Source organism: Erinaceus europaeus, chromosome 9 (genome assembly GCF_950295315.1).
Source record: "Erinaceus europaeus chromosome 9, mEriEur2.1, whole genome shotgun sequence".
NCBI lineage: Eukaryota > Metazoa > Chordata > Mammalia > Eulipotyphla > Erinaceidae > Erinaceus > Erinaceus europaeus.
In genome coordinates, this window is record NC_080170.1 from 8,110,451 (window position 1) to 8,124,904 (window position 14,454).

Below are 14,454 nucleotides of genomic sequence, written 5' to 3' on the forward strand. Positions count from 1 at the left end.
TCCCCTGGCCCAGATTAAACGCCCTTACCCACCTTGGCTGCGGTGCATACATGCTGACCTGCTGCGTCAGAGAAGCTGGACAGACCCATGGACGCATTGGACACTGGGTCTGACGCTACATCCACTCTGGGCAGAGTCCACACAACGCAAGGCTGCAGCGGAGTGGCAGGAATCTGGGAGGGGGCAGAGGGGTCAGGCACTGCCAGTGAGCCTGTGTGCCATCCCTCAGTCTCTGTTTTTTAAAGCTTTCGATAGTCACTAAGTTTCCTTATTATTGATTGCTTGAGAAAGAGCATGAGAAAGGCAGAAGGAGAGAGACCAGAGCACTGCTCAGCTCTGGCTTACGCTGGTGCCAGGCATTGCACCTGGGACCTCGGGGCCTCAAGCATGAAGTACAGGTGTGGTATCGCTGAGCAATCCGCTTGCTCCCCATTAGCATTTCTGATTCAAATTTAACACCACAGGGTTTTGACTTCTTTGGTTTTATTTACTTATTTTTTTATATTTATTTTCCCTTTAATCACACAGAGAGGAGTGGAAGGAACCCGACTTTGGGCCTCTGCCCCGGGACCCCTAGTTCTCTGTGTTTTCCAAACGCCTTGAGTCACTGGAGCAGGAGTCTGTGGCTTCTCAGGCACTTTGTGATCTAGCCAGGGGTTGGCAGTAAGCCATGTCTGTGACCAGTGAGCTGAACGGCGGAGGAGGAGCCTGTTCGGTGCTCCTGCCTCTGCTGTCCCAGGGGCGTCCCCGTTTCCTCTCCTGATGCCGTTCGCGGCTTGCCCTGCCATCGGGGACCCGAACCTGTCTGATGCCCACTCTTTGAGTCCTGTTGAGCTTCTGATGTTCTCACGCTTGCCTTTCCTTTCTGTTCCTCCACAGCATCCATCACCCTCTGCTCTCCCAGTTCCTAATGCAGATCCCCGCAGCTGTCAGTTGCCACAGGGCTGCTCTGGTCACCCCCACCCTGCGGTGACTGCATCTCCACACCGTCAGTCACCCGTCTTCCCGCAGTAGCGCTTCCTGACACGGCGCTGCCTGCCCTGCAGGCCTTCTGTCCTCCTCCATGGACTCCTAAGAGGCTCTGCTTTATTTTGCAAAGATGTCTTAACCTCCTTTAAGCGCCACTCTGGCATATGCAGCACTGGAGATCCACTTGGGAACCTCTTGCTTGCAAATCCTATGCTCTCACCGCTGCACTCCGCTTTTTAGCCCTGGAATGAGCTGTGAGGTGTTGTAAACTCAGCTTTTGTCAGCCCCTCCCCCCCGAAAGGCCCCACAAGCCAGGCTACGCTCAGACTTCGGTCTAGCAGTGCAGCCTCCCCAGTCAGCTCTCACACCCTCCCACCGCGTCCCCGTGCTCTTTGCAGCTTCCAGGCCCAGTTAGCTTTGCTTCCCTTTGCCCGCCTCACACCCCCTGCCACGTTCCTTCAGAAAGCAGACAGTGAACATGTTCTCTCGGCGCTCTGAACCCTTCTCCGAGCCCTTCCCGGTGGCGGCACTCTCTCCTGTGTGTCCAGCCGGATCTGAGTGCTTCCTGTTCTGCCGTCTTGATCTTTGAAACTCCAGCCTTGGCCACTCCTGCGGGGTCACTGCCTTGAACTGTTGAGTCGCCTTCGGCTTGTTTAAGTACCTCTTGGAGTGAGTTTCCTACTGCTGAGATACACCTTAGCAGTAATGGTAAGGAAAAAGTCATTTTGTGTGTTCATCTGAAAAAATCAGGATGAAAAATGAAGCCTACCCTCTGACAGGAAAATTGACTCACTCGGTCTTCCCTAAACAGACACCCTGGCTCTGGCTCTGTGTTACTTTATCCTGAGTTCTGTGTGTAAGCACCCATATTGGGGCCCTTACTCTCCAGAGTGAGACAGTACTGGGGCCCGTCGGCTGAGTTCTCCACCCCACAGCGGTCAGTTTGTGTCCTTGAGGCCGTTTGAAGGTTTGCTGCTTCGATTCCCTCCAAAGCACAACACAAGCCCATGCCACTTAGCAGTGCTGGTGGTCCTCTTGCATTTTTGGGTTGTGTGTGTGTTTAATATTTATTCCCTTTTGTTGCCCTTGTTTTATTGTTGTAGTGATTATTGTTGTTGTTGTGGGATAAGACAGAAATGGAGAGAGGAGAGGAAGACAGAGAGGGGGAGAGAAAGACAGACACCTGCAGACCTGCTTCACCGCCTGTGAAATGACTCCCCTGCAGGGGGGGAGCCAGGGACTCAAACCGGGATCCTTAGGCGGGTCCTTGCACTTTGCGCCACCTGCGCTTAACCGGCTGCGCTACCACCCGACTCCCCTGGATATGTGTTTTTTTTGTTTTTTTTTCCCTCCAGGGTTATTGCTGGACTCGGTGCCTGCACCATGAATCCACCGCTCCTGGAGGCCATTTTTCCCCCTTTTTTTGCCCTAGTTGTTGCAGCCTTGTTGCGGTTATTATTGCCATTGTTGATGTTGCTTTGTTGTTGGATAGGACAGAGAGAAATGGAGAGAGGAGGGGAAGACAGAGAGAGAGGGGAGAGAAAGATAGACACCTGCAGACCTGCTTCACCGCCCGTGAAACGACTCCCCTGCAGGTGGGGAGCCGGGGGCTCGAACCGGATTCCTTACGCCGGTCCCTGCGCAGATATGTGTGTTTTTATGGAGTGCCAGGGAAAGGACCCCGAGGGCCTCGCACATGCGAGGTCTGCTGAGCCATCTCCCGGGCTCATTGCTCACTTCGAGCTGAAGAAACCAATGCTCCCCTCCCCACCCATGTTACTACTCACCCACTCCCTCACGCTGTCCATGGTGCTGCCATGTGGTGCTGGGGAAAGAACTCAGGGTCTGGCAGCCCAAGGGGTGGCCCAGCAAGAGACAACCAGACTTGTAAGATTAAGGTCCCAAGTTGAATTCCATCCCCGGCCCCACATGTGCCAGAGTGATGCTTTGACCTCACACCCTAAATACATTTTTTAATGTTATGTTAATATTTATTTATTTATTCCCTTTTGTTGCCCTTGTTGTTTTATTGTTTTTGTAGTTATTGTTGTTGATATTGATGTCGTTGTTAGGACAGAGAGAAATGGAGAGAAGAGGGGAAAAACAGAGAGGGGGAGAGAAAGATAGACACCTGCAGACCTGCTTCACCGCCTGTGAAGCGACTCCCCTGCAGGTAGGGAGCCGGGGGCTCGAACTGGGATCCTTAAGTCAGTCCTTGTGCTTTGTGCCACGTGCACTTAACCCGCTGCGCTACCGCCTGACTCCCCCTAAATAAATTTTAAAATAATAATAAAAATAAACAGGGCATGGGGGAGTTGGGCAGTAGCGCCACGGGTTAAGCACAGGTGGCGCAGAGTGCAAGGACCGGCATAAGGATCCCAGTTCGAGCCCCTGGCTCCCCACCTGCAGGGGAGTTGCTTCACAGGCGGTGAAGCAGGTCTGTAGGTGTCTGTCTTTCTCTTCCCCTCTCTGTCTTCCCCTCCTCTCTCCATTTCTCTCTGTCTTATCTAACAATGACAACAACAACAATAACTACAACAATAAAACAAGGGCAACAAAAGGGAATAAATAAATATTTAAAAAAAAGAATCCAAAAGAAAGGGAGTTGCTTCACAGGCGGTGAGGCAGGCCTGCAGGTGTCTTGTCTTTCTCTCCCCCTCTCTATCTCCCCTCCTCTCTCCATTTCTCTCTGTCCTATCCAACAACGACATCAATAACAACAACAATAACTACAATAAAAAACAAAGGCAACAAAAGGGAATAAATAATAAACAGGGCATGAGGCCTGGTGAGGTGTGGGCTCTTCCTGCCAAACCACATGCTCATGTTTTTTTTTATATATAAATATTTATTTATTCATTCCTTTTTGTTGCCCTTGTTTTATTGTTCTAGTTATTGTTGTTGTTATTGATGTCGTCATTGCTGGATAGGACAGAGAGAAATAGAGAGGGGTAGAGAAAGACACCTGCAGACCTGCTTCATCGCTTCTGAAGTGACTCCCCTGCAGGTGGGGAGCCCGGGGCTCGAACAGGGATCCTAATGCTGGTCTCTGCACTTTGCGCCACCTGCACTGAACCCGCTGTGCTACCGCCCGACTCCCATGCTCATGTTTTTTTGATGTGAGCACTCAACCAGATGTGCCACCACCTGGCCCCAGCTTGTGTTTTTTGTATGGAGACAGAGAGAAATGGGGGGGGGGGGGCTGAGGCAGTGCTTCACCTCTTGTGAAGCTGCCCCCTTGCAGGTGGGGACCTCGGGTTTGAACCTGGGCCCTTGTCCATTACAATGTATGCGCTCAAACCAGGTGCACCACCACCCAGCCTGTTTATTTGGTTTTTGTTTCTAATAACTATTTTCCCCTTTTGCAATTACTTGTGCATTAAAAAAAAAACAAACAAACCCAAAATAACAGAGAGGAAGCCTGGCCAGCGAGCTTTTCATCAGAAGCTAACACACCAAGCCGCTGTGTCTGCCGCTTGCCTGTTGTCAAGATGGCTGATCTGCCCGAGGCTGCGCCGTGCAGGGCACAGCTGGTCCGGCCGACCCGAGCAGGGAAGGGAAAACTCTGATTAGAGCGAAGGGCTTGGCAAACCTGGAGGCACAAGGCCCAGCTAGCTGTGGGAGCTGGAATTACTTGCCCAGTGTTGTGAAGCTAGTCCTCAGGTCCCATCACGAGTAGGGTGTATTTCATCTGTGGCTCCCCAGCACCCAGCTTAGACCAGCAGACTTGGCTGCTGCCTTGTCACCGCTGGACACCCTCATCCTGGGCCTTGGGAGACCTTTGGTTTCAGCATCCTGCACTGAGAGTCTTCTGGCTCTGCCCGCTGCTCCGGAACCCCTCAGGGCCCAGGAGTCCTGCCCTGTGCCTGTGACCTTAAGCTTTCTCAGACATGCCCGGAAGAGGTGCCCATCCCCCACTCCCCCCCCCCCCCCCCCCCCCCCCCCGCCTTGTGCACTCAACCCCACCGCCTCCCCCTTCTTTTGCCACAGGAGTACTGCTCTGCTCGGGCTCAGTAACCAGCAATATAAATCTACCATTCCTGGTGGCCGTTTTTTTCCTTTTATTTTTTTTTTCCCTATTTTAATATTTGGTAGGACAGAAAAATTGAGAGGGGAAGGGAAGGTAGAGAAGGGGAGAGATAGGCAGCCACAGTCCTGCTTCAGCACTCATGAAGGCTCCCCTCTGAAGCGGGGGCTCGAACCTGGGTCCTTGTGCAGGGTAACCCGTGCACTCTACCAGGCACACCACCACAGCCTGGCACCCTCTGCTTTACTCATGGGCTGACGGGGTCAGAACCAGCTGACTTTCTTATCAGCCAACTCAAGTCTGGATGTTGCCTCAAAAGACCTTTTCTTTGATTTGCTTATTCCTCTGCCTTGGCCTTTCAATTCTGAAAGTAACATCCGTGGCTTTATTTAGACACAGGCTACAGAACGAGCTTTGTCTAAAGGAGTCTGGGCAGCCCCTGTGAGCACAGATTTGTAACTGTTTGCTAGCTCCGTCAAAGTGGCGTGGCAGTTGTGTCTGAAAGAAGACATTGCCACGGCCCAGGAGGCGGTGCAGTGGGTAATGCATTGGGTTCTCAAGCATGAGGTCCTGAGTTCCATCCCCAGCAGCACATGTACCAGAGTAAAGTCTGGTTCTTTCTCTTCTTCTATCTGTCTCAATAAATAAAATATTAAAAAGAAGAAGAAGAAAAAAAAGAAAGACATTGCCTACACTTGGGGCAGGAACAGAGGAGGCAGCATCAGGCTGTGGTGCACATGGTTGAGCACATATGTCATAATGTACAAGGACCTGGGTTCAAACCCCCAGTCCCCACCTGCAGGGGGAAAGCTTCACAAGTGGTGAAGCAGGGCTGCAGGTGTCTCCCTTTCTGCCTCTCCTTTCCTTCTTGATTTCTCTCTGTCTCTGTCCAAGAAATAATGAATTTAAAGGGGGCAGCAGTGGAACACAGTGGAACCTGTGCTTTAACACAGGTTAAAGCACACATAGCACGAAGCACGAGGACCCAAGCAAGGATCTGGGTTTGAACCCCAAGCTCCCCACTTGCAGGGGGGTCACTTTACAAGCAGTGAAGCAGGACTGCAGATCTCTCTCTCTCTCCCCCTCCTTCCCTCTACCTCCCCCCTCAGTTTCTCTCAGTCCTATCCAATAAAAGTGAGGGGAAAATGGCCTGGAGCCAGATGGTGGTGCACCTGGTTAAGCACACACATTGCAATGCACAAGGACCCAGGTTCAAGGCCCTGGTCCCCACCTTCAGGGGGAAAGCTTCATAACAGGTGTCTCTCTGTTTCTCTCCCTCTCTACCTCCCCCTTCCCTCTCAATTTCTCTCTGTCTCTATCCAATAATAAATAAAGGATTCAAACCCCCCCCAAAAAAAAAAAATGGCCTCCAGGAGCAGTGGATTAGTAGCACGTGTGGGGAGTCTCAGCGATAACCTTGGAGGCATAAATCAATAAATCAATAATAAAAAGGGGGTAGCTCTGGAGTCGCTTGAGTCCCAGGGCGCCTGCTCCGTGGGTTTCTGGCAGAGCAGAAGCTTGCCACGCCCAGGGGACCACACTTCCTCCCTCTATGGCAGGAAGGGCAATAGCAGTTTCTTGAAACCAGAGCGAACATGTGGGCTCCGGGGCCACCGGCTTAGTCAGGCCCCCGTGGGTAGCACAGTCGCACTGTCTCTGCGAGCGGCGAGCGTCTGACCTGCAGTGTCCTGGCGGCTCACACCTCTGGCCACAGCACTGCAGACCCTGCACAAAGGGGCCAGCGCATCGAGCCCACCTTGCACTCAGGTATTCAGTGAACATCTGCAGAGAGTTTCGGTCTTTGTCCTGAGTGATTTTTCCTTTGCTCCTTTTAAGATTTCTCTGTGAGAGAGAGAATAGCAGAGCGTCACTCTGGCACATGCCAGGGATCAAACTTGGGACCTCAAGCTTGAGAGCCCAGTGCTTTATCCAGTGCACCACCTCTCGGTGCACTGGATAAAGAGTGACTTCCCAAGGACAGTTCAAGGACCAGTGACTAGAGCAGCTTTGTTTTTGCAGGTCACCGAGAGAATGCCCTCCAGACGCAAACATCAGCGCCAGCCTCACCACCTCACCCCGACTTGCCCGCCTCTGGCCGGCAACTGCCTTAAACCTCCACGCCACGAGGGGACCTTGACTCTACTGCACAGTGTTTCCCGCCTGTCGCCTTTCTCACTCTTCACTGGATGGATGAGGGATGATGGATGATGTGCCTACGTTACCGAAACTCCTCGGACGGTCGCCATGCAGCGCCCCTGCACTCGTCTGAGACCGAAGGTGCTATCCTTCCAGACAATGCCTTACTCCCCCTGGAGCCCTGCGGGTCAAGAGGTGACTCCTGCCCTGTGACAGGGGAATCAACGGCGTCTGGAACCTCACGAGATCGTAAGACTCGAGCGGAGCCTTCACATTCCCAGGGGAGACCTGTCCCAGCAGAACTGCACCAAAGTCTCTTTTCAGGATCAATTTTCATATCTCTGCTAGCTCTCTAAATAAATTATTTTTCTGCTTTCTATGGAAATCTGGTTTCGGTGCTTGTGAAGTTGTTTATTTTATTTTATTTATTTGTGGTTTAATATCGATTCACTTAAGGTAATAGAGGTATGAGTCCACACCGTTCCCACCACCAGACTTCTGTGTCCCCACCCCCTCTAGGACAAACTGCCATAGTTCTCTCCAAGCTCACAGATATGGATTGACTATTTCGGTATCTATAGCTGATCCATCTATATATTGCTGTTTTTATTTACTTCTATGATCCTACTTTCACTACCCTTCTTTTTTTTTAATAGACTTCTTTCTTTCTAATTTATTATTATTAGACAGAAATTGAGGAGGAGAGAGATGGGGTAGAGGGGGCCTAGGAAAGAGGGGGGTCTCTCTGTCTCCCTCTCTACTCTCAATTTCTCTGTCTTTATCCAAAAATGAATAAATAAAAATATTACAGAGAGAGAGGTGGGGAAGGAAAGAGACAGACACCTGCAGCCCTGCTTCACCACTCATGGAACTTTCCCCTTGCAGGTGGAGACCAGGGGCTCGAACCCAAGTCCTTCTAAGTCACACCTACCCCTAATACTCCTGAGTGTCCTTCCTTTTTGCTCCTCTCTCGGATAAGCAAAACGGTGCCTGACTTCCTCTGGTGTCTTCCAGATTCCTGAAGCTCATTTTGCTAGCCTTTGTCTCTCTCTGGATCTAACCTGAGATTTGAGATTTCTTCCTCAGTCGCTCAAAGAGGGTCTGCAGTAGCCAGGGTGCCGGAGGGATCAAAGAGGGATAAATTGGTGTCCCGGAAAATGCGAGCGAAGTGAGGTCAGTATAGCCGAGGGTTGAGTTGTCCACAAAAGCATGGTTATGGGAGTGACTGGCCAGAGGGGTCATTACCGGCCACAGAGACGAGGCAGAGCCGTGCCCCTGGCCTTTGTGCCATGCATGTCATCTGCAGGCACCGCGAGTCCGTGTTTGGGGAGCAGGCCTCTGGTTCATCCACTCATTTGAACCTCTTCTGAGTTGTGAGAAATCACAACCTGTGGTGGGTCTGACTTCACCAGCTCGTGGCCTGTTGACAGCCAGCCAAGACCCGGCTTCCTGTTTTGCAGTCTGTGCTTTGCTGTTCCTCCCGGCACCTCTGAACTCATCGCTCTGCTATTCTTATGAGCAAAGACAGTTCTGAGTGGAAGGGACCATTCTGCTCTGGTCTCTTCCTTTCCAACCTTCGTTTTTGTGTCAGTTGGAAAGTTTTTCAGAGAGGGAGGCAGCTCCGGCTTGACAGTGCTCAGCGATGTGGGCTGATTCCATCATGAGGTCTCTGCACGTGAGCCCAGACAGGGAGAGCTGCCTGCCCAGTTTATCAGAGGCAGACCAGAGCAAGGGATCCGCTTCCTCTTTCCATTGCAGAGCCCTGGGTCTCTTCTCGGGATGAAGAGCTTGAATGGCCAAGCTCTCGCCATCAGGATGCCTTCTTTCACCCTCAGTGTCATCTGAGGAAGCAGCGTCCCCGGTTACTGTGGGGGGGGGGGGGGTTGCTGCAATCTCTGAGCTCCGTATTCATGAGGAAGTGCGACTCTGTGCAGCTGTGCACCCCAATTTTTTAAAATATTTATTTATTTATTTTCCCTTTTGTTGCCCTTGTTTGTTTTTTTTGTAGTTATTGTTGTTATTGATGTCTTCATTGTTGGATAGGACAGAGAGAAATGGAGAGAGGAGGGGAAGAAAGGAGAGAAAAAGACAGACACCTGCAGACCTGTTTCACCGCCTGTGAAGCGACTCCCCTGCAGGTGGGGAGCCAGGGGCTTGAACCGGGATCCTTAGGCCGGTCCTTGAGCTTGGCACCACGTGCGCTTAACCCGCTGCGCTACAGCCCGACTCCCTGTACCCCAGTTCTTAAGCTCTTTAGCCTGGGATGATTTTCCAGGCCCGCCACCCAGGGGTTTCTGAAGCTGATTTTCACGAGGTTCACAGTATGGTGACCCTTGCCTGTAAATGTCGCCTGAGCCCAGCCTGTGGTTTCCACTGGCAGGGAGCCTCCAGAGTGTGGACGCTGCAGACCCCAGTGGGACCACGGCAGGCGGCCCCTGAGGGTTCATGCTCACCGTGGTTTGGCCTAGCTCCAGTTTTCCCAAGGCCCCAAATCATAAGCCTGAATGATCCAAATCCCCTGAGTCCTGCCTGCTGTCGTTGCTTGTGCTCGTTCACGTTTACATGTCTAAAGGAATTAGGCGTGACACTGGAAGTAATCCTGGATGCACTGCTTATTGCCTGGAGGGGGGATTTGGTTGACATTTGGCAGAAGCTAATTCCTACTGACACAAGGAAGGAAAGGCTAGTGAGTGGACTGCATTCATAAAACAGGAAACGGGGAGTCGGACAGTAGTGCAGAGGGTTAAGCGCAGGTGGCGCAAAGTGCAAGGACTGGTATAAGGATCCCAGTTCGAGCCCCCGGCTCCCCACCTGCAGGGGAGTCGCTTCACAGGCGGTGAAGCAGGTTTGCAGGTGTCTGTCTTTCTCTTCCCCTCTCTGTCTTCCCCTCCTCTCTTCATTTCTCTCTGTCCTATCCAACAATGACGACATCAATATCAACTACAACAATTAAAAAAAAAGGTAACGAAAGGGAATAAATAAATATTAAAAAAAAAATAAAACAGGGTTCAAGCCCCCGGCTCTCCACCTGTAGAGAAATCGCTTCACAGGCGGTGGAGCAGGTCTGCAGGTGTCTATCTTTCTCTCCCCTCTCTGTCTTCCCCTCCTCGCTCCATCTCTCTCTGTCCTATCCAATAACAACGACGTCAATAACAACAGCAATAACCACAACAATGTTAAACAACAAGGGCAACAAAAGGGAAAATAAAAAAATTTAAAAAGCAGGAAATACAGGCCTTGAGCACTGAGGGCCCTGGTGCTGCACCAAGGAAGTGAGCATCTCCTTAATACCCCTCCCCAAAAGGAAGCATCCTGTTCAGTAAGCTCTCCTCCAGGGAGGAAGTAAAGCCCCCAGTATGGCAGCAGCTCAAGTCTGATCCTAGAAAGATGCTTCTCTCCAAAGCCCACTGTGACTCACGCCCTCTGGGCCCCTCCTGGCTGTCTGTGGAGCTCAGCTCCTAGGCAAATTAGAGATCAAAGCCCCCAGAGGACTGCTGGCTGCTGGCACTGTGTCACTGCGAGCTATGTGTGACTGCTGTTGAAATGATGGGATGCAGACATCAACTCCCATCTTTGTGGGGGAAACTCAGCCAGCTCCCTTCTCACAGGAAGCCACTTAACCTTTGAGTCTGTTTCCTCACTGATAGAATTCTTAGGAAAATAGAGTGTGATTGATGTGTAAACTCAGTTATACTTTGCCACCTTGCCTTTTTTTTTTTTTTAGTTTTCTTTTTTAAATTATTTATTTTCCCTTTTGTTGACCTTGTTAGTTTTTATTGTTGTGGTGGTTATTATTGTTGTTATTGCTGTCGTTGTTGGATAGGACAGAGAGAAATGGCGAGAGGAGGGGAAGACAGAGGGGGAGAGAAAGACAGACACCTGCAGACCTGCTTTGCCTGTGAAGCGACTCCCCTGCAGGTGGGGAGCCTCAACTCCCTGCCACCTTGTCTTATCACTAATAACATGCTTGGTTTTTGTGTTTGTTTTTTAATTACCACCAAGGTTGTCACTGGGGCTCAGTGCTGGCACTATGAATCCACCACTCCAGGCAGCCATTTCTTTTTCTTTTTTTTTTCTTTTTCTTTCTTTTTTATTTTTTTGATAGGAGAGAGAAATTGAGAGAGGAGGGAGAGATAGTGAAGGAGATAGAAAGATAGACACAGGAATCTGGCAGCAGCGGGTTAAGCACAGGTGGTGCAAAGCTCAAGGACCAGCATAAAGATCCCAGTTGGAGCCCCCGGCTCCCCACCTGCAGGGGAGTCGATTCACAGGCAGTGAAGCAGGTCTGCTTTCTCTCCCCCTCTGTCTTCCCCTCCTCTCTCCATTTCTCTCTGTCCTATCCAACAATGACATCAATAACAACAACAACAATAATAACTACAACAATAAAACAAGGGCAACAAAAGGGAAAATAAATAAATATAAAAAATTAAAAAGAAAGAAAGACACTCGCAGACCTGCTTCACCACCCATGAAGCATCCCCCCCGCAGATGGAGAGTGGGACCTTGAACTCGAGCCTTGTGCATGGTCATGTGTGTGCTCAACCGGGGGCACCACTGCCCAGCCCCCGAGTTTGTTGTTGCTTTAAAGCAGCATTCAGAAATAAACCGGGGGGGCGGGGCAGGTTGTGGCACACACTACAGTGTGCAAGGACCCGGGTTTAAGCACCTGGTCCCCACCTGCAGGGGGGAGACCTCACAAGCAATGTAGCAGGGCTGCAGCTGTCTCTCTGTCTCTCTTTCTGTCACCCCTTCCCTCTCAATTTCTGGCTGTCTCTTATCTAATAAATACAGAAAGAAAGAGAGAAAAAGAAAGAAGTAAACTGATAGCTTCGTGTCCACATGACACAGCTGGTTGGCCTCCTCCTCAGCACAATTCTCATTGTTTTGAGACAGGGAGGTGCCACAGCCCCATTCCACCATCCATGCAGGTCTGTTGGTGCTGCCCATGGTCCTCCCATGTCATGCTGGGCTTAGAAACCAGGACTTCATACACAGTAAGCCGGGGCTTTTAATCACTGAGCCATCTCCCAATCCCTGAGTGGTCTGGTTAGAACCTGACCTGTTTCTGAACAGGGCCTTGCCAGCCCCAGATTGGAAGGTACTCCGTCCACTCCTGGCCTCCTAGGCTAACTGCTTAGCCTTTCTTTACTTAAAAAAAAAAAAAAAATTCAGGCTTGCGTTCACCTGCTAGTAATGTAACTGAGCAAACCATTTAATTTCTGAACCTTTTTAAAATCTCTAGAATGGTATTAGTAGCTGCCTTTCTGCTAGTGGTTGCCAAATGTGGCAGCGGTTATGAAGATGGTGTATTAAGTAAGTGATAATAATATATACAGTCTATTGGGAGTCAGGCGGTAGCACAGCAGGTTAAGTGCAGGTGGTGCAAAGTGCAAGGACTGGCATAAGGACCCCAGTTTGAGCCCCCAGCTCCCCACCTGCAAAGGAGTCGCTTCACAAGTGGTGAAGCACGTCTGCAGGTGTCTTTCTCTCCCCCTCTCTGTCTTCCCCCTCCTCTCTCCATTTCTCTCTGTCCTATCCAACAACGACATCAATAACAACAAACAATAAAAAACAACAAGGGCAACAAAAGGGAAAATAAATTTAAAAAAATTTTTTTAAATATATATACAGTCTATTTCTCAAAGAAATGACAAAGCCTCCAGGACCCCCAACAGTACTATGAGGTTAGGCCCCAGAAGGACATCCGTTTTGTCATCCCCCCACACTGTGATATTTCCCCTTTGATTCGTTTATTTGTACTTGAGGCAGAGAAAAAGAAAAGGCACACACACACCGGCTCAGGCTTGAGAGAAAAAATCGGAGCATCGGTACTCAGACATGCTTCCTGCCCTCTGGGCTTCCACCAGCTCTGATACAAGGATGGGGGCATTTCTGTCCTACTCTGGAAGGTGTGGTCTGGGCACTGTGGGTTACTTTCCATATTGTTTTGTTGTTGCTATTTTCCTGAAACATGCAACAATGTCTCTACCCCATCTCTGGCACAGCTCAGTACTGTGGAGAACCCCTTTGCTGTCTCACCAAGCAAGAAAACACTTTTCTGTTCACTTCTTCTAGCCAGTTTCCTAGCAATGGGAAGTGTTCTGCCATGTGGAGGCAAATTTAGAACTGAGAAATTATTTCAGCGTGTAGCCAGGACTCATGATAGATTTGACCTTGGCTTTTTTTTTTTTCACCAAACTTGAGTCAAGTGCTTCTTTGTTAACTATATTTAAATGGTAATTTTAAATTCACATCTAGGCATTTTATTTTTTTAAAGAATTTATTTATTTATTCATGAGAAAGATAGGAGGAGAGAAAGAAGCAGCCATCACTCTTGTACATGTGCTGCTGGGGATCGAACTTAGGACCTCATGCTTGAGAGTCTAGTAGCCACTGCACCACCTCTCGGACGATGGCATTTTAGAATACTTTTGTACACCTATCTATCTATGCATGAGCTCTCTTCTGTTGTGTATATAACATGAAAATGGGGTAGGGGTAGATAGCATAATGGTTATGCAAAGAGATTCTCATGCCTAAGGCTCCAAAGTCCCAGATTCAGTCCCCTGCACCACCAAAAGCCAGAGCTGACCAGTGCTCTGATAAAAATATAAAAAAATAAAAATGAAAATGAACACTTAGGGGAAAACAAGAATTATTTGTTTATTAATGAGAGAAAGAACCAGAGCATCACTCTGACATTTGCATTGCTGGAAATCAAATCCAGGTTCTCATGCATAAGAATTCAGTAGTAGGGGAGTTGGAGGTAGCGCAGTGGGTTAAGTGCATGTGGCGCAAAGCACAAGGACCGGTGAAGGATCCCGGTTCCCCACCTGCAGGGGAGTCGCTTCACAAGCAGTAAAGCAGGTCTGCAGGTGTCTATCTTTCTCTCCCCCTCTCTGTCTTGCCTTCCTCTCTCCATTTCTCTCTGTCTTATCCAACAGCAGTGACATCAATAACAACAACAACTATAACAATAAAATAACAAGGGCAACAAAAGGGAATAAATAAAATAAATTTTAAATAGTTAAAAAAAAAGAATTCAATACTAATGTACTGTCTCTCACCTCCCATGTCACTGAGGACAAACTCTCCAATTAAAAAGAAAAAAGTTCGGGACCAGGTAGTGGCACACCTGATTGAACACACACATTACTTTGCATAAGGACCCAGGTTCAAGCCCCTGGTCCGCACCTGTAGCAGGAAGCTTCATGAGTGGTGAAGCAGGGCTGCAAGGTGTCTCTCTGTCTCTCTCCCTCTCTATCTCCCCCTCTCTCAATATCTCTGTCTCTATCCAATTATATACAAAAAAAAAAGAA

General features: G+C 49.7%; 1 protein-coding gene across 2 annotated transcripts in view; it reads left to right on the forward strand.

The window, feature by feature from the left end:
* Positions 1 to 7,517, forward strand: part of ATP6V0E1 (ATPase H+ transporting V0 subunit e1) — a 29,014-nt gene extending 21,497 nt beyond the window's left edge. For both annotated transcript variants that reach the window (XM_060197168.1, XM_060197169.1), the window contains one exon: positions 7,016 to 7,517. In XM_060197168.1, coding sequence (XP_060053151.1) covers positions 7,016 to 7,133 — 118 coding nt within the window. In that variant the 3' untranslated portion in view covers positions 7,134 to 7,517. The remainder of the gene's footprint in view (positions 1 to 7,015) is intronic.
* The last annotated feature ends 6,937 nt before the right edge of the window (positions 7,518 to 14,454 follow it).